The sequence below is a fragment of the Miniopterus schreibersii genome (assembly GCF_964146895.1).
Source record: "Miniopterus schreibersii genome assembly, chromosome: 13".
Taxonomy (NCBI): Eukaryota; Metazoa; Chordata; class Mammalia; order Chiroptera; family Miniopteridae; genus Miniopterus; species Miniopterus schreibersii.
This window is the reverse complement of record NC_138113.1, coordinates 58,374,094-58,399,409: the sequence shown is the minus strand read 5'-3', so window position 1 is coordinate 58,399,409 and position 25,316 is coordinate 58,374,094. Positions and strand designations below refer to the sequence as shown.

Sequence of the window (25,316 nt, the reverse complement as noted above, 5' to 3'; positions counted from 1 at the left end):
AGCTCTGTCATATGCGCAGACGGGACAGAATCGGGTGGATTACATTTAGGGAAACAGCTTTTGGTAGAAATTGAGGCAGAGCAGTGTGGCCATTATTGATGTCTTACGTCCAACAGGCTGGAAATGGCATGGCTTGATGACGTGGGGAGTCTTTTAAAGGAGATTTAAGCATTAGGTAAGGGATCAGCTGAGGTGAACTCTCAAATTCCACTTAACCTTCACAGTCACTGATTCTGTGACTTAGACTTCCATTCATGACCTTTGGGCACCTCCAGTTGCATAGAGCTGGAGCTGGCCAAAGCCCTACATCCTTCCTGAGGAGGCATCTTTGTGTCCTTGCCAAATAGACATCTAGAGATGCCAAAACGAGAAGTAGGGAAGGAAGCTGGTAGAGTTCAGGTGCCTCTTAGAGATGCAGTGACTCACTGCCACTGAGAATATAAAACCAATAGCCACAGAGGCAGCACGGATTTAAAAATATTATACAAATAGTTAAAAATATTCTCTGGCATATTCAAACATGGAAAGAAACCATAGAGTCAAGGCATAAAGGAAGTGTCGATTCATTGCTATGAGGTGGCTTATTTGGGTATTAAGTATGACTCATCTTTTGAGGAAATTGGATACTTCTAATGAAGAAAACGAGAGAGTGGACCAGATCCTTTCCTCTTAATCCAGAAAGCAATATAGTTTTGAGAATTATTTCATCAGTCCACTTTTGGGATGATTATTTGGAATGACTTGTATGAGATCTGGGAGCTGCTGTAAAGCACATTTATTTTTTTTCCATCACCATTGATCCCCCCCATACCCTCTTCCACCTCCACCCCACCGCAGTCGCCACACTGTCATCCACATCTATGAATTCTTTCTTTTCTGCTCAATCCCTCCACGCACTCCCCAACACCCCTCCCACCAGAGCTGTCTGTCTGCTCTCTATGAGTACATTTTAATACTTTAAATAGTTTATGTTACCATATCCTTGGATCTTTTCAGTACACATCTGAATGTCTAGGTTATAAACCTGAACTATATTCAGTTTTATGTTAGACCATTTGACCCCCAAACTATTGTCTATCCCCAACATGTCCAAAATGAATTAAGAAATTAATCACAATTTCAATGGTATTCAAGAGAAACCTCTGTGGTTCTTTAGAGCTGCCATTTATGTATTTTCAGAGGGAGCCTTAAGTGTCTCTGGGCCACCCTAGACTAAGAGGAGCTTGCTCAGACACGTAGCACGGGGCCAATACTGTCAACGACTTCTTACCATCCCTCTTCTTTCCGCTTCTATGGATTACCCAATAGCAATAATGATCACTCCAGCCAGCTCTTGATGCCCCTCTGTACAGTCAGGGGAAGGTCAGCTATTTTTTGATCCCCAGGGGAGAGAGAGCTCCTCAATCAGTTTCCTAAAATAGCTGGCCATTCCCAGCTGCTGGGCTGGAGGCCCTCCAGGGGCGAGCAAAGGGAATACAGTCTGCCTGCTGGTCGTGAGGGAGAAGCCACCAAAACATGAGCTAGGAGAGGCTTCTCGAGACGATTCTGCCTACTCAGAATCTTCATTTATTTTTTGTTGAGAAGCTAGGCGGCTGCCATTCTTTTCAATTTCTTGTTGTACTTAAAGGGAAGCCAGGGAATTGAAAATGAGACTAAACGTCGCCATCTTCTTTGGGGCTCTCTTTGGGGCCCTAGGGGTTTTACTCTTCTTGGTGGCTTTTGGATCGGACTATTGGCTTCTCGTGACTGAAGTGGGGAAGTGTTCCAGTGACCAGAATGTGCGTTTCTTTTTCAAAGTATTCCTGTGTGAGGTGGTGGTGAGGGTGGCCTTGGTTTCCATTTGACCCTGGAGAATAGTAGGGGAGTGTCTGTTTCTTCATAGAAGAGATTGGCAGAAAGCTACTGGTCGTCATTATTGGGATAAAAGGCAGTGCTTTGGAAATTTCATGGATATGAGCCTTTAGGTGACGTTCCTAGTGTTGACAAGGTACTTCATTTGTGTTCCCTGCAGATGGAGAACGTCACCTTTCACCACGAGGGATTCTTCTGGAGATGTTGGTATAATGGGATTGCGGAAGAAAACAGTTCCAATATCTGGAAGTTCTGGTACGGTAAGTGCACTTTTGTTTCATTTTCTCCTTTGTCTTTAAAATAAAAACAAGCAGCTTCTTATTTAGTACCTGTCCCTAACAAAATAGGGTTGGATTCTTAGTTGTAGAATTTCAGTAGGGTGTCTTCAAAAGGTTCATCAAGTGATTGCTGCTCAGTAAGTAGAAATGGCTGTAGCAACAATTATTTTATCCTAACATATAAATGGGAGGTTGACCTTTGTGGAAAAACCGAGTTATCTGCTGTTTCCTTGTTCATATTTAAAATACACCAACCCTAACAAACAAACAGGTATAATTTATAGTATTTTTTCCGAGCGTCCATTGCTATATTGTAAATAAATGTTTTTATTTTTTAAAAATCCAGACATAGAGATGCATTATTTCATATTCATGGATTCAAAGTTAAAAAACCTCTTTTTTGTAATGAAGCTCAACCCCCGCCTCTGGCAGAGGAAAGCGCGCTTGACCTGGGCTTCCACCAGGCTTGCAGTGCCTCACTTCTGATGTTCGCATTCTGTCAGAGGGACTTTAAGGTTTCTTTGAAGTTGAACAGCTTCTTAAAAATACGATGCATTCTTTCAACTGTGCTTCTTATATTGTATTCGTCTTTGAAAATCATTTTATTGAAAATAGCTAGCCTTTAGCTTATTGCAGCAAACAAAGGGAAGAACGGTGTATTACCCTAAAGCCTATTGTGCTTGAAATTATTAGTCTCCTTATGAAATACTCCTGTGATAAGCCCAAATACGATATTTACAGAACAGTGAAGATGATGGACTATGTAGTAAAAATATACGATCACGGAAGACTTGAGCAAGCCGATGGCACGTTGCATATGTTAAAGGACCAGAGTAGTGATGAAATAGCATTTTGAGAGAGAAATTTGACAGACCATCTTATAGTCATTTCAGGAAGGAAAATAGGCAAGTGATATATTACAAATTCTTGAGAGTTTGGTAAAGTGGGGTGTATCAGACTGTGCAAGAGGAGGCTTTTGCCAGGGACTTAGAGAAACAGAGTATTTTACCCCCTTAAAATGTACGCAGTGAAATCTCCAAGTTTTCAAACAACATACAAGTTCTTTCTCGTGGTTTCTTCAAATGCTAGAAACATATTGAATCATTAAGTCATATGATCTATCATTTCCATCTTTCCCCTAGAAACAAGTTAAAGAAGAAATTTTATATTGATTGGTACTGACCAAGGTTAAATTTAAGCTTATTAGATTTTCAAAACAATTCCTTTTTGAATAATGCCGTGCTAGGCATTATGTAAGGAGCTGAAGACTATGGCTGGGCAAAGAAATGAAATGCAGCGCCTTCAACTTTAAGGTGATGGAGAAAAGGGGTTCTCTGCATTGAGACGTGTCATGAGCTGGATGTTTGGGTTGCATCCTCTTCTCTGTATGAGAGTTTTAGAAAGGCTCCCCTTCACCCAGCGGTTCTCTGGGTTTGTTCACCTATCCCACAGTTTTATTTAGCATATGTATCCACAGACTCCCTATTTCTCTTCTGTTAGGAATGAGTCCTCACCAGGTGCTCAGTAACATACCATTGGTTTTGTCTCCTTCCTAGGCAATCAGCCAGCATCCAAGAACTGCGCACATGCCTACCTGTCGCCATACCCCTTCATGAGAGGCGAGCACAACTCCACCTCCTACGACTCTGCAGTTAGTAAGTAGAATGTCCACAGAATGTCTCTGAGAAAACATGTCTCCCTGGAAGATGCCACCACAACACTTTTGTGGGCAATGAAAAAATAATTTAATATCTGTAATTTTCTCCTACATCAATCTGTTATATACAAAAGCATAGGATGTCATTTTTAACACACTATTTATAATCCTAATAGACTATAACCTTAGTGTAAAAGTTAATTATCATTTACTTGCCGTTTATAAAGATAACTTTTTAAAAGTGTGTTTTCTGATATAGAAATAGTAATGTTTGTTAGGGAGAACTGCTTCTTAAAGGTTTAACTGAACTACAATGTCTTACGGTAGAAAATACTATAGTATACACTCTGCTTGTAGGACATTTTTTTTTGCAGTTGCTACACATAAGAATCTGATTTTGTTCCTGTGTTCCTACAAAGTAGGTGCACTTGCTTCTGGGACAGCCCACTGAAGAAGAGCCAGGTGTCATCAACTGGGAGTTCTATCTACCTTCTTGTTGTTGTATTTTCATACTATTTGTTCTATTGAAAGTACATAAGCATAGTTTCTATGGAAAGTACATAATATGCTGTACATAAATTTAGTTTTACAGAAAGTACATAAGTTTAATATGTCAACTTTATTCTCAGTTGGTTTCATGAAGTTTTAAATAAAGAATGTTCATCCTAATTTTAAAACTAAGGGTTGGTAGGTCATTTCAAAGAGAACTTGTGGAACCAAACCCAGGAGCTCTTAACACTGTGACCAAAGACTGAATTTCTCCATAGGATGTAACTGTCACTCAATAATGCTGTATTTTACTGAGGAAAGAAAAGATCTAATCGCTTCTATCCATGATTTGTGACATTGGAAAGTAAATAAATGTCTCCAAAATTAAAAGAACAAACCAGAAAACCCCCACAAAAAACTAAGAGTTGGTACATAATTTGCTAATGTCATAAACAGAGCCAAAAATATTTGTTTTTCAAAGAGAATACATAATATATTTAATATTCTGAATAAATGTATATAAGTCAGGATTTTCCAGAGAATCAATAGGAGATACATAAGAAAGATATTGAGGAAGAGACTTTAAGGAGTTGGCTTGTGCAGTTGTGGAGGGTGGCAAGTCTGAAATCCGTAGGTCAAGCCTGTAGGCTTGGAGATTCAGATGAGTTGATGTTGCAGTCTTGAGCTGGAGGCTGGAAACCCTGGTGAAATTTCTGTTTCAGTCTTGAGGAGAATCCCTTCTTCTTCAGAAAACCTCAGTCCTTGTTCTTAAAGCCTTCAACTGATTGACTGAGGCCCACCCTCATTATGGAGGGTACTCTGCTTTTCTTATAGTCTACTGATTATAAATGGTAATCACATCCATCTAGTACCTTTACAGCAACACCTAAATGAGTGTTTGACCAAACAGCTGGGTATCATAGTATAACCAAGTTGACACATAAAATTAACCATCACAGAACTTCCATTATTCATCTACTTTTTATCTTTCTATAAAATTACGTATTCCTATACATTATAATTTTGTTTTAAGTTTGTCAAAGGTGGTAGCATTTGGTTTTGTCACATTATTAACATGGCATTTTATGGAGTGGAATGGGGTCTGCATAGGAAAAGAGCTGAGCTGAGCCACAGCTGTGCTTGTCTACCTGAGTTGCTTGTCACAACATAGTCGAAAGGATTGTGACTGTTGGTCTAGCAAATGTGTGTGGTGTGGATACTCTTTCCCATTAAAACTGCATGAGGTTCCTTGGCCAGTGTGGCTCAGCTGGAAGGGCTTCATCCTGAGCACTGAAAGGTTGCCAGGTTCAGTTCCTGGTCAGGGCACACGCTCAGGTTGTGGGCTCGATCCCTGGTAGGGTGCGTGCAGGAGGCAGCCGATTGATGTTTCGCTCTGAGGGTGATGTTTTGCTTTCACTTTGATGTTTCTCTCCCTCTCTCCCTCACCCTTTCTCTCTCTCTAAAAATGTAAAGACACAACTGCATGAGCAATCTCATTCACATTTGTCACAGCCTCTTGTATGATGGGGATCTTCTCACTGCTAAGAGAAGAGATGGCATAGGGAAGAGTAAGGTAAACCATTTTATATTACAAAAAGTTACAAAAAGGCCTTCCTTCCCCAACATTTTTACTTTTATAAAGTAAACTAAGAAGTAGTGTAGGGTTGGCTTTCCAGAACATTACCTATTTGCATAAATATTAGTATTGTTGTTGTTGATATTCATATGTTGAGGGCCTGAGATGACACAGGTATCGTAGGCATCATGTGTTTTAGAGTGAATCTGCATAATTGAAAAGTCTGCACCGCCAGGGGACAGTGGAGAACTTGAAAAACAAGGTAACATAATCTATGCATAAGAATTGTGATGGAGATGGATAGTAAATGCATGTCAAAATAATTATACTCCAGTTACAATTAGAACTATTACGTGGCACTGCATGTAATTACTGTGTCATGTTTTAGATCTAGTGACAAAACCATATTCCAAATTTTTTTTTTTTTTAATTATCAAACTCCTCTTTGGCTTATTCACTTTAAGCAACTTTATCAAATACTTGAAGTCCAAATGACTGAGATGGGAAGAGGTATGTCCTACAACAGAGACAGTACATATACATTTCGTTTATCTTCATTAGATTGTATACTGATATCTGACATTATATTTGGGTGATTTTTAATTATTTTCTTTATCTGGGATAAGGGCACAGATTTCATCAGAAGGTTTCTACCTGCCGGAAAGTGTGTGTTTCCTAGTCAATGGGTCTTCACTAGACTCCAGAGCTCCTCCTTACCTCCATGTAGCTTTATAACTATCAGGCATTATACATTTGCCAGTTTATCTTGGGTAAATTCAAAGTATTGTTTACAAAATGTGATGTGTCCTGGGTTGGCAAATTATTGGTAAAATGATTTTGTATTCTCCTGAGTTTTTACAGTTACGGTTACCCAATATCGAAACCAGTGAACATAATACAGTGGTGTATGGTTTTTCTGGAAGGACTATTTTAGAATCATTGGATACTACTGATGAGATTATTTTGTTTCATAATCTGGAGACTAAGACTGAGGTTCAGAGAAACCATGTGATTGTCTTGACACAGCTGGCCATTGCCAGACTAATGCAAAGCTGCAGTCTCTGGATTTTGTTTACTGATAATGTTATAAACTACAGTGAATAAAATGGCTAATCTTAGTGCTTAAAATTAGTGTAAGTCTTTTAGTTGAATCTCAATGAAAGAACAAATTAGACTCATGTTGGTTTTTTCTACCTTTCTGTCTGATCTCTACCTGTGTATAGTCAGTCTAATTCAATGTTTCCTTTATTTTTTAAATCAAATATATTACCTAAAATTCAGTGATGCTCAAATCTATTTATTCGAATGCCTAGCAAATAGAGGGTGATCTAATTCTAAGTATTGCTTTTTCAGGTAGGATTGTATACTTTGAAGTCCATTAAACAATTTCATTGCCTTTGATATCTGTCAGAATTTAGATTTTCTGGTTTGTCTCATGCTTAAACTCAGTCACAGTTCATTTATTTAGTATCATTTGACAATGATGTGATGAACATAGATTAATTTTTAAGATAATTCAACCCCTGAGTAAACTAATAATTCTTTTGCATGTCCCTCTAGCCTTTGACCACACCTGCATGAAAGTCCTCATTGCACTTAACTGTAATTCTGTTTACCTCAGTTTCCCTTTATTTATTGCAACTCTCTAAGGCACAGAATGTAACCTACTCATATTTACATTACCAGAACTTAGTATAGTGCCTGGTGCTTAGTAGATGCTTAAATATTTGAAAAAAAGTGATGCTGCAAAAATTACAGATAATATTTTCAGCAGCTATTTTAATTTTATTTTTTTTTGAAGCGGAACACTTTAAAAACTAATTTCATACTTGGCTTTTCTCTTGAGCAGAATATATTGAACATAATTTCATCTTTTCTTGATGAGTTGGAACAAGCACATACACGCGGGCCAGCGCCATGGCCTCCTTTGAGTTCCTCAGAAGCAGTATTTGTCTTCTTGCCCCAAGGCCTTTGCACGTGCCCCCCTCCTCCCCCAAAATGACTGCTCTCTCCGCACCCTCCTCCCTCATTTCTCTATCAAAGCAGATTTGTCCTTGGTTTTCTAAGGAAGCCTTCCTAGCCTGCATCCCCCACCCCACTAATCCTAGGCCAGGTCCCCCTTACAAAACTCATGCTTTCATTTGATCATCCATAGCACACATTTTAATTATTTACTTTGTAATTATTTTGTTCATTTATTTTCTTCCCAATTTAACTCTAAGCTCCTACAGCGAAATCATTTGTGTTTGGCTCCCCATAATATCCAGGTAGGCTGAATATTTTGTAGAATGACTATTTCTTGGGAGTCTTCATTACTATACTGTGCTGTGGTACTAAGTATCTATTGATATATGCAGGAATTTTTAAAAACTTTACTAAATGGACCTAGATTACTCTTCAAATTTTTTTATTGATACGGTTTTAGTTCTGAGGTCTCCCAAATTGTTTTCACATGTCAGCTTGTCCTTTACTTTTATTGTCAGAGTTTATGTATTTAGTCTTCTCCCTGGTCTCCTTTTCCTTCGTCCTTACACAATAAATGTAGGGTGAAGTGACTGATGTGAGACTAGGGTCAGGTAGGCAGCCAGGCACGAAATTTGTGAGCCACACACTAAGCCTTAAGCAACAGAACACAGACAGAGGCTGCGACACAAGGGCTATTTCTCTCCCATGAAAAGAAGTTCAGATGATACTGTCAGGGACCAGGCCCTTTCGCCCTCTCCCGCCGTCCTTGGAGGTGGACAGTCACCACCTTGTTCTCTGGAAGCCTCCAGAAGGTTCCTGCCATGCTGCTCTCATCAGAGCCCTGTCCCAGGTCTCCGTTGAGCCGGGCATGGAGTCCTTGGCTTTCTAGCAGCTAGAGTAGAGCAGAAGGGAGAAGGCCGGGGAGGGAGGGAGCGGGTCCTCCTCAGGGGACTCCACCAGGCTGGGGTGAGGGTGGGACAGCAAAAGTGAAAATAAAATAACGGACAGAAATGACACTTAAAGAGCTAACGTATAAAACTTAGTAGACAGTAGAAAGCTGGAGGGATCTTGGATGGTGAAGAAATTTCCTTTTAAGGAAGGTGTAATTCAGTTTAAACAATGCACAATAACAGGTAATATGGTTACTTTCCAAACAATAAATACTATTGTAGCTATTGTAGCGTATTTTTCAGTCCTTTTTGTATGCATATTGTATATAGTTTTAATCATTGGGAATACAAATGTATATCTCACTTTTCTACTTTTAAGATAGCCCACATGTCTCCATCTCTTTCCCTAATGGTTTCTTAAATTTTGTGTGTTAGATGCTTCCTCCACATTAAAAATAATTACATGCATGGAACATTTTTCATAATTTGTATTAATTGTTTGGATTATTTCTTTCCAGAAGTGTGAGTGGAGAATCTAAAGACAGGAGTGGGGTTTTGTTGTTGTGGTTACGGCGCCGCATTACCAACCCGTTTGCCAAATGGTGCGGCACTGAAAGCCTTCAGCTGAGGGAAGCTGGTAAGGACAGAAATGTGAGCTCGAGAGGAGGGCCCTTGCTTTGAAGTGAGGGATGGGATTTAGTTTGGATTTAGAAACATGCACTTTGGGTTGATGGCGGAACACCAGTTTGAAATAACTCAGCAAGTAGCTTGACGTGCAAAACTGAATTTCCTGAAAGACATTGATTAGCACAGCAGACACTGGTGAGGAATTTCCCAAGTGGTTTTTGATATCAGACATAATCTTTAAGAAAAATATAATATAAATGAAGGCAGTCAAATATCAATAGTGCTTCAAGAAGGAAGAAGACGGCCTGTAGAAGAGAAAGGGAATGGGCCATTGGGAAGCAGGCTGGTCAGCAGGCTGGTGCTGTCACAGGGGCTGGTGGAGGGAGAGTCTCGGGAAGGAGATGCTGGTCCTCAGTGACACGCAGAGTGGATGAAAATGAGGAGGGAGCAGAAAGGAACTGGATAATAGGCTGGTAATACAACAGTTCTGGTGGCCCCTGAGAGCTCGCTCCCAGCAAAGGCTCAGCGATGCAGGCTCATAGAGCAGCTCTTCCACAAAAACCCACATGCCCTGCTGGTGGCGGAGGCTTCCAGGCCTTTGCTCTGTATCCCACTCCTGCTCACTGCCAGTTCCCTTGGGTTGGACTGCAGGGCCCTGCTGTCTTTTTGGGTAATGCCCTTCCTCCCTCAGGAAACCATTTTATTTTTCTGCCCATTCTGTCGCCCGAGTCTCCTCCTGAGAGCCAAGCCCTACCCCAGGTGTCCTCTTCTTTCTCTTTCCCCAAGAGGAGAGGTCAGAAAGCAGTGATCTGAAAGGGGCGGGGCCACAGAATGCTGGGAATGTGAAACCTCACACTGGGACACTCAGGGAGTGGGCAGTGAGAAATGTGAGACCTTTGCAATTAGCCAACATTTGGACTTGGAATAGCTACCAAAAGAGCACAGCATTACAGAGTACAAAGTCCTTATAAAATGATCATTACACACACACAACATCTTGCTTTACTATATAAGGCACAATAAGATCAAATGTAAAAATGAATTATATTAGACAGTTTTAAACAGCACAGAAATGAATTAAATTTTGAGTCTGAAGTAAATTAAATATGTAAGTAATTGAGGAGACATATCTAATTTTGTTGGGACGGCCCTTTGCTACCAGATGGATTCACTGGTGTAGCTGGGTGTTATTATTTTTTCAATGTTCAGATATAGGGAATCTGGACACTGTCTTAAATTTACCAAAGAGCTTAAAATACTTTACTCCACTCAGCTTTAGTTGTATAGAAAAGGACATGCATTGCAATATGTAACAGAAAATACATTTCAGTCTTTTTGGGGGGGTCATAAATTCGAGTACCTAGATATTTAGAAATGCCTTAACACCCACTTAATTTCCCACTATTTGTTCAGACATTTGGGTCAGGTGGCCATGGAAACAGACACAGCAATTTCTGACTGGCTGCTGTTTCATCCTGTCCCAACACAGGCTCCCTCCCATCCAGGCCGGAGCACCGCTCACAGGTGGCTCGCCCATTCCCAGTGCTGAAGTTCACGATACACAGTTGGCTTTTCAGCTCCAGGGCCAACATCAAAGCTGTAATTAAACACCACTTATTCAGAGGACCACGTTATTTTGTGTTTTCTAATTTGTTCATGGACATTTAAGGATCGGTGGGCAGTTTATGTAACATCCTCCCAATAAAGAAGGCAGTCGCTTTCTGTAAACAAGACCACGTGCTTATTGATGTCAGTGTGGACTGATTCCCTTCATGAAACACAGGTCTAGCCTCCTCCGAGACTTCGGGGACATCTGTGAAGATGATGGCCACACTCAGAAGGACAAATCTCCTCTAGTGATAGGGCACCTCTTGGTGCTCTAGACCAGGGTTTCTTCACTTCAAAAGTGTTGATGTTTTGGGCCATATCATTATGTGTTGTGGGACTGTCCCGTGCCCTGTAGGCTGTTTAGCAGCATCCCTGGCATCTACCCAATAGATGCCAGTAGCAGCCCTCAGTCATGACAATCAAAAATGTCTCCAATATTACCTCTGATGAAAAACACTGCGTATTCTAGACTTTTATTCCTACCACTTCTGACCCAGGGCCCAAGCTCTTCTTCAGAATTTTATTTTTACTGCCTCAACTCCGTACCCAGCTCCAGTTCTGAGCCCCAAAGCACATAAATAATGGTTAGTTTCCTTCTGCCTTTTTTTTTTTAAAAAATATATCTTTATTGATTTCAGAGAGAGGAAGGGAGAGGAAGAGACAGAGATAGAAACATCAATGATGAGAGAGTCATTGATCGGCTGCAGCCCGCAACCCGGGCATGTGCCCTGACCGGGAATCGAACCTGGATCTCGTGGATCCTAGGTCGACTCTCAACCGCTGAGCCACGCCCAGCCGGCTCCTTCTGCCTTTTTTCATGCAGAATATTCAAACCAAAAAGGAGCTGGCCTAAGGTCTGTTATCTTTAAATATTATTGTTTCTACTCCAAGATTTGGATCTTTCTTAGAAGAGACTATTAATTAGATGAAATGAAAAAAATATCGAATACCTACTGTGTGTTGTGCACTGTTTCAGTGCTTCAGAGTTAGCCCTAAATTCTTGCCCTCATTGAGTTTTCACTGTAGTGGGGAGACAGAAAATAAAATGCCAGTCAAGTATTTGTAGAGAAATAGAACAGTCTGGAGTGTGTGTGGAGAGGTTGCCAGTATTAAGTAGAGAGACTAAGGAGGCCTCATGGAGAAGACAATGTCCGTTTGTAGTTGGTCGGCCCTGGGTTAAATGGGGCACTGCCATCCAGCTAAGCCAGAGATTTTCAACCTGTGTGCCACAAGGCTTTTTAGAACATGAATTTCCTGAGTATTGAGTCAAGGGCACTGACCTCTTTTCCCTTAGATTGTCAGATAAAAAACATGACAGCAGCCAACACATCAATAGCCATCCAGTGTGAATGAATAAAAAAATTATATCTATTTTTTTGTCAGATTGGCAAAAATATATCTTTTGGTGTGCCGCAGAATTTTCGTCGTTAGTTTATGTGCCATAAGATGAAAAGGGTTGAAAATCGCTGTGCTAAGCGGTCACAGTTCCCCGACTTCTCTTTTGGGGGCTGGATGGGCGCTGTGCAGGGTCGAGCGCAGGCCTGGCTCACTGTAGGCTTCCCGGGCCCGGCTGAGCGTTCACTCAGGGCGCCTGTTCACCTGATGAAAATACACCGCTGCCTGGGTCTGGCTGGTGATCTCGGCGAAATTCACTGCACTCCTTTGTAAAAGGAAGATAAGTATCAATCTCACCCAGTTGTTGAAAGAAAAGAGACAATAACATAAAGGCTTAGCAGAGTGGCGGCCATGTAGTCGGTATTCGACAAATGTCAGCTATTTTTATGACAGTGTTCCAATTCAGAGCCCTGGGAATAAGCCATCCTCCAGGCTCACGAATGCATCACGGCTTCTCCCTGTGAATGCTTCCTGCTCTCTGAACGTGTGTGGTGTGTGTGTGTGTGTACACACATGGGCAGTCACATCAAGTGTTTGGCAGAGTTTCTGGCAAAACGGAAAGGCTTCAAAAGTAATGTTCACGATCATGATCATGATCACCACCTTCCTAGTACAAGATAGTTAATATTACCATCTGTACTGGCCAAGATCGACCACAATTTATCTGGTAATATTGATTAAATTCAACAAATATTTATTGAGCACATACTATGTGCCAGAGACTTTTCTAGGTTTTAGGGAACAAAAGTGAACAAAACGGAAGGACATCCCTGCACTTGTGGAGCTGACATTTTAGTGAGAGTAGAAAGACAAAGGAACACAAAGTAAGTCAATTTTATAGTAAATTGGAAGATGACACGTGCTCTGGTAAAACATGAAACATGGACAGAGGCTGGAGACTAAGGGCCTGAGGTGGCATGAGTGGGGGTGATAAGAAGTCTTTAATGTGGTCAGAGGAAAACAGGCCTCAGAGAAAGTGACATTTGAGCGGAGACATGAAAGTGAGAGAGTGAGCCATCTGACGGCCAGAAGAGGAGTGTTCCAGAGGGAACATCAGGTACCAAGGCCTAGGGACTGGGACGCCTGATGTGTGCAGAGGACAGAGAAGTCCGCACAGCAGAAGAGTGAGGGAGGGAGGAGCCGAGGAGATGGTCAGAGAAACAGAGGGTGTCCGGAGAAGTTGGCCCAGTGGAGGGACTGGCTTTTATCCTGAGTGGGATCGAGAGGAGGCTGGGAGGGGAGATCTGATTTATATTGTACAAGAATCTCAACAGACTACAGAAAGGCAAGGGTGGGACTAGGGAGCCCAGGATGTTTGCTTTATTTTAGATGATGAAGGTAAGGGTATTAGGATGGGAATATCTGTCTGATTCTAGAATGACTTTTTAAAAAATTATTTTACAACCAGTAAGGAAATTATCAAATGGGCAACACCTGTAACACAAGAAAACAAAACAAAAACTCTTAAGTTCAGGCTACTATATACCTTACAATATCAGTCCTACATTCCACTTAGTTCCTATTTTAATTGTTTCAAACTATTTTATTATAGACATTTTCAAACATTTATAGAAATGGAGACAAGAGTATAGTAAACCCATGCGGTCATCACCCAGCCTTAATGATTATCCACGTATTTTCTTACTGAGTTTCATTACTGTGAGTTGGAGAGTTCTTTATATATTCTGGCTGAGTCATTCCTGGATACGTGGTTTCCAAATATTTTCTCCCACTCTGTATTTTCATCACCTTAAGGCCTTTAACATAATAAAAGTTGTGAATTTTGTTGAAGTCCATTTATGGAGTTTTTCTTTTATGAATCATACCTTTGGTATATCTGCAGGACCAAGCCTTAGGTCCTGCAGATTTTCTCCTGTTTTCTTCCAAAAGTTTTATAGTTTTATGTTTTAGATTTAAATCTATGACCCATTTGAGTTACTTTTTGTATAAGGTACAAGATTTATCATTTTTCAAATGTATATCCCATTGCTCTAACATCATTTGTTGAAGAAACAATCTTTCCTTCATTGGAATGCTTGTGCACCTATCGTTGCACAAGCATCGTTGGTCATACTTGTATGGGACTATTTCTGGATTGTGTATTCTGTCCCATTGACCTATGTGTCTGTCCCACTGCCAGTCCCATACCATCTTGATTACTTTAGCTGTGTATGTGTCTTGAAATTTGGTTGAGTGATTTCTCCGACAAGGTTCTTTTTTTAAAAAATTATTCTAACTATTCTAGATCCTTTGCCTTTCCATATAAATTTTAGAGTAGTCTTGTCTGTAGCTATAAAAAAAATTCTTTCTTGAATGATAGAGTTATCTGTATATCAGTTTAGGGAGAATTTTTATTATGTTGAGTCTTCCAATATGTGAATGTAATATATCTTTCAGTTTATTTAGATCTTATTTATTTTCTTTCATCAGCATTTTGTAGCTTTTAAGCGTACAAGGCCTAATGTGCTTTGTTAAATTTGTATATAAGTATCTCATTTTTTGAGGAATTATAGCTGGTATTGTATTTTTAATTGTGGTTTGCATGTGTTTATATAGAAATATAATTGATATTTATTTTGTAACCTGAGACCATACTGAATTCACTTAGTAGTTCTAGGAAGTTTTTTTCTTTTTTAATAGATTACTTGGGATTTTCTACATAGATAGTCATGCCATTAGCATATAGGGAATGTTTTATTTCTTCCTTGACTTTTTATATGCCCTTTATTTTATTTTATTGCCCTACTGCACTGGCTATAACTTCCAGTACCACTTTGAGTAGCAGCAGTGAGAGAAAACATCTTTGCCTTGTTTCTAGTCTTGAAAAATCATTCAGTCTTTTTTCATTAAGTAGGATATTTGTTGTGGGTTTTTTATAGATGTGCTTTATTAAATTGAGGATGGTCCCCTTTATTACTAGTTTCCTGTGAGGTTCTGTTACGAATGGATGTTGACTTTTGTTAAATGTTTTTTCTGCATCAATTGATGTATAATCACAGTTTCTTGAGGTAAAAGATTAGGTTGCTTACTTTTTTGCTCTTTTCTATTGTAAGCATTTATTGGTATAGATTTTATACCCAGTACTGCTGTAGCAGTTTCCCATACTTTTGATATGTTTAATTTTAATTTAATTATTTTTCAAACTTTCCTTGAGACTTTTTCTGTAATTATTAGATTATTTAGAAGTGTGTTGTTTAGTTTCCAAGAGTTTAAAGATTTTTCTTTATTCTTTCTGTTATTAATTTTTAGTTTGATTCCATTGTGATGAAAGGCCATATTCTACATGATTTAAATTATTTTAAATTTAATGAGGCTCGTTTTGTGGTCCAGGGTATGGTCTGTTGCACTGTATGCTCCTTATAGCTGTTGTTGGATGGAATGGACTAGGAATGCCAGTGAGAACTACTGGCTGTGGCACTGTTGACCTCTTCTGTGTCCTGGCTGGTTTTCTGCCCAGTTGTTCTATTAATTGTTGAGAGATGGTATATTTTCTTCATCTATTAAAGCCTCCAAAATAATTGTGGATTTACCTGTTTCTCTTTTTTGTTCCATCAGTTTTTGCTTTGGAGTGTCATACAGACAGCATATAATTGGATGAATTTTTAAATCAAACCTGCTAAACTTCTTTTTTTTTTAATTTTAATATAAAATTTTAAAAACAGTTTTAGGCTCACAGAAAAACTGAGAGAAAGGCACAGAGATTTCTCATATATCTGCCGCCCCCACACATGCAGGTCTCCCTACTATCAATCCCAAACCAGATTGGTACATTTGTTATGACTGATGAACCTACACTGACACATTATAATCACCCAAAGTTTATATTTTACCTTAGGGCTCACTCTTGGCATTGCGGGTTTGGACGAATATATAATGACATGTATCCGTTATTACAGTATCGTAGTAGTTTTACCACTTAAAACTCCTCTGTGCTCTGCCTATTTATACTTCCCTTTCACCTCAACCACTGTGCTTTTTACTGTCCCCACAGTTTTGCCTTTTCTAGAATGTCATATCGAAGGAATCCCACAGTATTTTGCTTTTTCAGATATGCATTTAAGTTATCCCCATGTCTTCTCATGGCTTGTTAGCTCATTTCTTTTTAGCACTGAATAATATTCCACTGGGTGGTTGTACCACAGCTTATTTACCCACTCCCCTAATGAAGGACAACTTGGTTGCCTGCAAGTTTTGTCGATTATAAATAAAGCTGCTATAGACACGTGTGTGCAGGTAATTTTGTGTGGACTCAAGTTCACAAGTTTGCAACTCCTTTGGGTGAATACCAGGGAAAGTGATTGCAGGACCATCCCTGATGACATGTGATGTGGAGCATCTTTTCCTATGCTTACTTACCACCTTTCTGTCTTTGGTGAGGTGTCTGTTAAGTAAGATCCTTGGCCCATTTTTTAATTGGGCTGTTTGTTTTCTCATTTTTTTATTTTTAAGGGTTCTTTGCATATTTTGGATCATAGTCCTTTATCAGATGTATCTTTTGCAAATATTTGTCCTGGTCTGTAGCTTATATTCTTATTCTCTTTGACGTTGTCTTTTGCAGAGAAGTTTTTAATTTTAATAAAGTCCAGCTTATCAATTATTTCTTTCATGGATTGTTCCTTTAGTGTCATTATCTAAAAGTCATCACCATATTACATGGACGTCCAAGTTTTCTCCTACATTATATTCTAGGAGTTTTTCATTTTGTGTTTTAGTTTTAGGTCTCTGATGTATTTTGAGTTAATTTTTGTGAAGGGTCTAAGGTCTGTATCTAGTTTCACTTTATTGCATGGAGATGTCCATGCAGCATTTTCTTAGCTCCATTTTATTGTCTTTGTTCCTTTGTCAAAGATCAGTTGACTGTATTTATATGCATCTATTTCTTGGCTCTCTATTATGTTTAATTGATCTATATATGTATATTATTTTGCAAATACCACACTGTCTTGGTTAATGCAGCTGTCTAGTAAGTCTTGAAGTCAGGTAGTATCCGTCTGCCAACCTTGTTCTTTTCGTTTCATATTGTGTTGGCCATTCTGGGTTTTCATATCAACTTTCCAATCAGTTTGTTGATAGTCACAAAATAACTTTTCTGGAATTTTGATTGAGATGTATTGAATCTATATATCAAATTAGAAAGAGGTGACAGCTTGGAAATATTGAATCTTCCTACTTTCAAACTTGGAAAATCTCTCCATTTATTTAGTTCTTTGTTTTTGTTCATCAGAGTTTTGTGGTTTTTCTCATTTAGAACTTTACATATTTTGTTAGATTTAGACCTAAATATTTCATTTGGGGGGGGGGGTACATTACATATACCATAATGTAAATGGTATTGTGTTTTTAATTTCAAATTCCATTTGTTCATTGCTGGTGTATAGAAAACCAGTTGACTTTTGCATATTAATCTTGTATCTTACAAACCTTGCTATTATTAGTTCCCTGAGGGTTTTTTCTGCGTAAATTTTTAAGATTTTCTATGTAGAAAATCATGTCACCAAGTGAACAAAGATACTTTTATTTTTTCACGATCTATATAGCTTTTATTTCTTTTTCTTCTCTAATTGCATTAGCAAAGACTTCCAGTGAGATGTTTAAAGGATGATAGGGGACATCCTTGCTTTGTTCCTGATCTTAGTAAAAAAGCTTTGAGTTTCTTACTATTTAGTATGATATTAGCTGTAGAGTTTTTGTATATATGCATCACCAATTGGAGGAATTTCTCCTCTATTTATAGTTTCCTGAGTTTGTTATTATGAATGGGTGTTGGACTTTGTCAGAAATTTTTTTCCAGATGTATTAATAGGATCATGTGATTTTTCTTGTTTAGCTTGTCATGGTTGCATTAACTGATTTTTGTTTGTTAAAACAACTTTGTATACCAAGGACAACTCCCTCTTGATCATGGTGTATAATTCTTTCCTCTGCTTCTATCCTCTGAAATATTATAGAGAATTGGCATACTTTTTCCTTAAATGTTTGATGTAATTCACCAGTGAACCCACATAGATCTGGTCCTTTTTGTTTGGGAGGTTATTAATGATAGATTCAATTTATTTAATAAATATAGGCCTCTTTTTACATTGTCTATTTCTTCTTGTTTGAGTTTTCCAGCTATTTTTGGGTTTTCTGGTTATCTTTCTGTTATTGATTTCTAATTTAACTCTACTGTGGTCTAGGAGCAGACATTGTTTGAACTCTAATCTTTTAAATTTGTTAAGGTGTGCTTTATAGCCAGAATGTGGTCTACCTTAGTGAATGTTTCATGTGAGCTTGAGAAGAATGTGTATTCTGCTTTTGTTGAGTGAAGTAGTCCATAGATTCCAGTTGTATATAGTTGATTGATAGTGTTACTGAGTCCAGCTATGTCCTTACTGATTTTCTGCCTGCTAGATCTGTCCATTTCTAAAATGAGAGTTGTTGAAGTCTCCAGCTATGATAGGGAATTTGATACCATTGTAATTAGCTAGTTATTAATAATAGGAAAGGAACAAGAGAGGAGGCCAGACATTATAGGCATGTCATTTGGGCAGCTTCACCAGGAAGCTGCAATTTCACTCTCCCTAGGGAACACCAGTCCATTCCCTGCAGATCACTGGGGAAAGGGGTCCAACAAAGGGGAGATAGATGCATGCCTGGTGAAGTTGGGGTGACATAGGGAAGGAACTTGCCTGTCAGTCAAATGTGGGGACAGAGTTGGTTGGCCAGAATGGGTAGGCCACTGCAAGCCCACAAAAATTGGGGGATACATAATCCCCCAAACAAAGGAATTCTCTCTGTTGTTGGTCTTGGCTTGTGGGGCTCTCTTGTTCCTGCTTCTTTGCATTTACCCATGTTTCCTCAATAGCCACATAGCTCCGAAGACACCACATGTAATGGATGCCGGATTCAATACTGCTCCAATATGGAGTGGACACTCTGGACACTGACTCTGATTTTAGCTCTACCGAAGCCCCAGCTACACTTCTATGGTGGAACTGAGGGAGAGGGGACCTTGGAAACTCAGGGATTTGATTCCACAGAAATAAAGCTTTCTACAATATTTTATCCTTCCATGAGAGTCTCAGAAATTTCTTTTTCTTGGGATAGTGTAAGAATTGCACTCCCATGAGCAACAGGTGGGCACAAGGATCCCCTCACTACCACTGGCAACAATTTTTTTTTTTTTCTCCTTTTGTTAACGGAGAGGAGCGGTCCTCATCTGGTTGCTAATGGGGGTGAATTTTTTGTGATATCTCAAGAAAAAGAATTTTTTGAGACTTGCACTGGAGGATGCAATACTGCATAAAGGTTTATTTCTGTGGAATCAAACCCCTAAGTTTTCTAAGCCCCATTTTCCTTTGTCCAGTCACAGAAGTGTAGCTGGGGCTTCACTAGAGCTAAAATCAGAGCCAGGGACCAGAGTTTCCTTTCCATGTTGGAGCAGAGTCCAACCCAGCATCAGGCTAGAATAGTCTGGGTTTCCCACTGTAGTCCTTTAGTCCATTGCATGAGGGGTCTGCAGGGCCACGTGGCAGTGGAGGAAACACAGGTGAATGCAAGGAAGCCAAAGATGAGCCAAGAGCGCAAGAGCAACAAGAGCCACAAGAGAGTGAATTTCTTTGTTTAGGAGAGTATGTATTCCCAAATTTTCAACCATTTTCAGTGGCCATGCCCATTCTGGCTAATAATCTTTGTTCCCAGGTATGATTGACAGGCAAGTACCTTTCCTATGTCACCCCAACTTTCCTGGGCATGCATATATCTTTCCTTTGTTATATCCCTTCTCCAAGTGTTTTGCAAGGAATAGGCCAGTGGTTCCCTAGGGAGTGCAGAGTTGCTGTTTCCTGGTGAAGCTGCCCAAATGACATGCCTATAATGTCTGGCTTCTCCCTTTGCTCCTTTTCTATCATTTATAATTAGCTAATTACAGTGATATCACTTTCAGTTCGATCAGTTTTTGTCTCACATAGTTTGATACTCTCTTGTTAGATACATAAACATTAAAGCAAATTTCTTTAATTGGTGTATTAATACTATTTACATTTAATTTCATAATCGGTATGTTAGGACTTAACCCTGATATTTTAATCTCTGTTTTCTCTTTGTTCTGCTTTTAATTCTCTGTGTTTTTTCTCCTCTGTTACAATAAATTACTTGATTTTTTTTTTTTAGAATTCCATTTAATTTTGATTTATCTAGTGTTTTTGAGTATACCTCCTTTCTCTATATTCTATAGCTGTTCAGAAAATCAACTGTGTTGTGTTTTTTTTTTTGGTTCTTATATTTTTTTATTTCTAAAATTTCCTTTTGGTTCTTCTTTATATCTTCTATTTATGTGCCAAGACTTCAATTTGGTTCAAGAATGTTCATCTTTCTATTTGAGACATTTTTGTCATGGCTTATTTACAATCTTTGTTAAGTAATATTAACACTTCTTTGTCTGTTGGCATTTGTTGCATGATATTTTTCATTGAAGTTGACATTTTTCTGATTCTTGGTATGAATAGTCTCTTTGTTTTCCAATTAAAACCTGGAATTTGGGGGTATTATGTTATGAGACTCTGGATCTTCTGTTTTGGTTGGCTTTTTTGATACTCATCCTAGGAAGAATGGATACTACCTCAATAAAAATCAGGTGGGAATGGGATTCCAGGTTCCCCACTTGGTCTGTGTTGACATGAGGAGGAGCCCTTCTTGGTACTGCTGGGCAGTAATGAGAGTTTTGCTTCCTACTGTGGTTCCGTCGATACCATCCTGGCCAGGAGGCTCAGGTTTGGATCATTACAGCTTCTGCCATGGCTTCCACTGACATCGTGAGTATGCAGGGGTGGCCTCACTCCTGGGTGGTAGGGAAAGTTTTGACTCTCCACTAGGCTTCTTCTGATACCACCCTGCATGGGAGGGATGTCTCATTTCCATTTTGTAGGGGTGGAGTCCACCAGGCCCCCACATGGTTTCTCCTGTGTCTGTGAATGGTGGCTTCATTACTCCTGCAGAGATGACAGTCTTGACTCCTTCTTCAGTCTTTTCTGCCATATCCTTGTGCTCATGTGTGTTGATGGTGGAGGCACACCTTGTTACAGCCTGTCAAGGGCTGAAGTCTAGGCTCCCCTCTTGGTCTGATCAGAGTGCAATTGAGGGCTAGTGCTTTATTCTGTGATGCTTGACTGGTATAGAGGGGTTCTTTTCTAAAAGGTTCCTGCCTTGCTAGGTGACCCCTTAGCTGGCCCTTTGGTTAAACAGTTTTGTCCGGGCTTTTGCTGTATGTAACTGTTGGCATTTCTTGGTCGCTGGCTTTTTCGTCTCCACTGACACCTGGTGTGATGAAAAGCTCACCACCCTTCCTTTTCTGACAACCCCCAGTAGGGGGGGGCTGGAGTGTTCCTTATGGTCCACCGAGGGTGGAATCTAGACCCTCCACTTAGACTTTGAAGTTTTTCTGGGGTGTTTGCAGTTGAGCAATTATTATATGAATGTTTCTGTCTTGCTATGCTGCCCCTTTCCTGGTACTTGGTCTAAATGGACCGGGTTTTCATTGTCAGCATCCGGTTGATGCCTCTAACTTCAGTATGAGATAAATGAAGCCAAAAGCAACCCCAGGCAACTCACTACTGCATCATTCCTTGGGTCCGAGGTCCCTCGCTGATCTGCCTCTTCTCTTCGTCTCTCTAAATCTTCTTCTGTTTCTTTCATAGATAATCTCTAGGGATTTTAGTTGTGAATAAAAGGAAATTAGGGGAAAGTGTGTCTGTTGCTTTTTCCTGGAAGCAGAAGTTCCGTGTCTGGCTACATTCTGAAGAGCAGTTGACCGGATTTGCTAATGGATTGGGTGTAGGGTGTGACTGCAGAACAGTCAGTGGCGGCCCTTTTTGGCCTTAGCAGCTGGAGGGGGGAAGTTGCTGTAATTAGAGATGGGGAAGGCTGACCTTAAAGAGGAAGCTCCGGTGGTTTTTGGACATGTGAAGTTGCAGGCACCTAGTGAATGTGGTGTGTAGGCTTTTGGATCGAAACCTGCTAATCTTTCTGCAAATGTATAAAAAGAGACATTTTATTTTTTATCTTACAAAATCACTAATGTCACAACAAAGTGGCTTCTTTCATTTCTTATTAAAAATTAAATGGATTGATGGGAACACATGCTGGGCTCCTATCGTGGCAGCCAGTGTGCGGGCCCACCTACTTTACACATATCGCCCCCTTGGGTCTTGGTGACAGCGCTGTGAGGTAGGATTTATTGCTGCCTGTTGAAAGATGGTGAATCTGAGAATGTTTAAATTTCTCAACACAAAGATCATCGCCTGCAGTGAGCTGTCTGTATTTCCATAATCACCTTCCTGATAACACTATAGGGGAAATTATTTCACATTCCCAACAAGCAACATGTACTTTAAAACAAAATCCATTTGTTAATTAGAGAAGAATTGGTGAGTTCTATTATTTTATTTTTTCGTTTTGGTATGATGAGTCAAGATCAGCTTTTCTTTTACTACTTATTACTCTTTAAAGACAAGTTTGGGGGTATAGAAATAAAATTACAGTGACTTAAATATAGTTATTTTAAAATGATAGATTTTACTAGGGCTTCCCAAGTACTCAAATCCATTGCTTCAGGTTTGTGAGTGGCCCAGGCTGTTATTCACATCAATGAAGTACTGGATCCCTATTGTTAAGGGGAGTGAAGCATTTTGTGGAAGTCAGAATGTTAACTTGTTTCCAGAGCAACAGCTGTTATTATGGAATATGGCAGCTATTTGCTGTAGCACTTGCTGTGTTGAGTAGCTAGAGAGGGAAGTCTTCAAAAGAGGCCTCCTGTCACTGCAAATAAAGAAATAAAACCAAATCACTGCCCTGGTCAGGTGGCTCAGGGGATTGGAGCATTGTCCTGTGCACCAAAAGGTTGCGGTTCCATTCCGGCCAGGGTGCATACCTAGGCTGCAGGTTTGATCCCAGTTGGGGCATGCATGGGAGGCAACTGATTGATCTCTCTCCCTCTCTCCCCCTTCCTCTCTCTAAAAATTAATAAAACATACCCTTGGGTGGGGATTAAACCACCACCACCAACAAAAACAAATCACCCACTAGACCATGTACAGAGTAGCCATGGGAATGCTGTTTGATCTCGTCAGTGATTTTACGGTTAAAATGGGCAGCTTTAGGAGGCAGCTTCTTTCGAGCAGAGACCTGGAAGTTCAGTTCATTTTCAAAGGGAAATATTGACCATGCACTTGCTGGGACTCTAACCAGAAGAGTTAGAGTCTCAGTTACTCCTGAGACTTCTGGTTCTACCTTTTTGTCAAGAAACAAACAGAAACTAGAACTCACAGCAAACAGCTGGCAGGTCAGTGAGAACTCCAGGCTGCCAGGAGGCATTTCTACCGCAGACTTTCAGATTGTCCTGAGCAGAGGCCAGGTGAATGGAGATGCCCAGGAAGGCTTCAGGGGCTGTACTTGGTGAATACTGACTCTGAGCAGCAGGGCCGTTTCCTGCAAAGTGGGAAACTGTGACTCTCTATCTGTTTGTGAGTAAGCAAAGTGAGAATGTCTGTTCTGGATTAAGTGGGGCGTGCTTGCCCTGCCAGAGATGCCAGCTATGTCCCAGCTCTCCTGTCTGTCCCCACGTGGGCTGAGCTAGCACTCCTTGCATGTGTGATTACGCAGGTCCGCCTCCTCCCAAGGCGCTTGTCAGGGACAGGCCAGTGCTGGCCAGTGGACCCTCCCACCCAGCCGCTCACACTTACTCTCATCCTAATGCCTTTATTTGCTCCTTAGAAACTTCTTTGGTTCCTTTCTTTTTTATTGTTTGATGAGGTTTCTTTGCCCGGTTCATTTTCCCCACAAGGCAGGGTAGTTAACTATGAAGTTCTGTCCGATTTTTGGGGTAGCTTTATCTCATAGTGTTTTACCCCTTTAAAACGATATTAGGAAAATGTAAATTTCTGTAAGAAAAAACGGAATATGTGTTTTTCTGATTTTTATTTGTATTTCTTTCTCATTGACAATACCCCCGTCCCCAAATCAGACTGCAAACATTTCGCCAGTGGTTTGAATATTGATACATTGAAGATCCATGTGGATCAAAAGCCAATATTAACTCCAGTTATTCAGTGATTTTTTCATGTTTTATGGGGAAAGCTTCATACAACCTGGGCTAATTGTTCCAGTGGGAAATGACCTACAAGGACCATCAGGATCTGCCCCTTATTTGTCCTCCGGCCTCTTCCCCCAACACCAAAGCTTCTGCTCTCGCTGGGCCTCCTCCCTGAGCAGCTCGCACACGCTGCTTCCCTCCTTGGTGTCCCTGCTGTGCTCTCTGCACTCTGCCTGCGTTTCCTCCATTTCTGTTCTCCATTTTAAGAATCACGTCCTCCAAGAAGCCTTTGTAGTGTGCCAAGATTGGGCCATACACCATAGAGTTTCTCCTTGCACTTGGTACAGCCGATCGCCATCTGACTGTATTCATTTCTCTCCTATTAGACTGTTTGAGGGCACATTGTACTTTTTATGTCACATCACCAGCGAGTGCTTACCTAGCACAGTGCCTGATATAAAGTAGATAGTTTTTCAGTCAACCACCAACTTGAAGGTAAGTAGATGAAAGAGTAGAATTCAACTTAGTTGTTAATCATCCTTTTGTTGGGCGTTTTACGATAAATAGAGGGAGAAATATCAAATCATGTTAATGTGATGGAATTCCTAAACTAACTTTTCTGATGCAGAAATAGTAGAACCTACTTTTGGTCCTATCCCTACCAGAAAGACTCTTGGATGCAGGGTTGTAATAAAACACCATAAAATTCCCCAGAGAAATGTGATTTCTAGGGTGTTAGAAACTTACAGAGACAAATCATTTGAATAATATAAAAATGAAGATTCAGGGGCCTTGAATACTTACAACTAAGTGAGCAAGACTTTGCTGTATTTACTTTCAATGGTTTCTAAAAAAGCTTTGGGTAAGCCTGACCAGTGTAGCCCAGTTGGTTGGGTGTCATCCTGTGCACCGA

At 40.0% G+C, this 25,316-nt stretch overlaps 1 protein-coding gene across 1 annotated transcript in view; it reads left to right on the top strand.

Annotated features, from left to right (window-relative positions):
• The first annotated feature begins 1,446 nt into the window (after nucleotides 1-1,446).
• The window catches only part of TMEM182 (transmembrane protein 182), a 55,078-nt gene continuing 31,208 nt past the window's right edge, over nucleotides 1,447-25,316 (top strand). Inside the window, exons 1-3 of the mRNA XM_081156279.1 lie at nucleotides 1,447-1,778; nucleotides 2,012-2,111; nucleotides 3,686-3,784. Coding sequence (XP_081012405.1) covers nucleotides 1,647-1,778; nucleotides 2,012-2,111; nucleotides 3,686-3,784 — 331 coding nt within the window. The 5' untranslated portion in view covers nucleotides 1,447-1,646. The remainder of the gene's footprint in view (nucleotides 1,779-2,011; nucleotides 2,112-3,685; nucleotides 3,785-25,316) is intronic.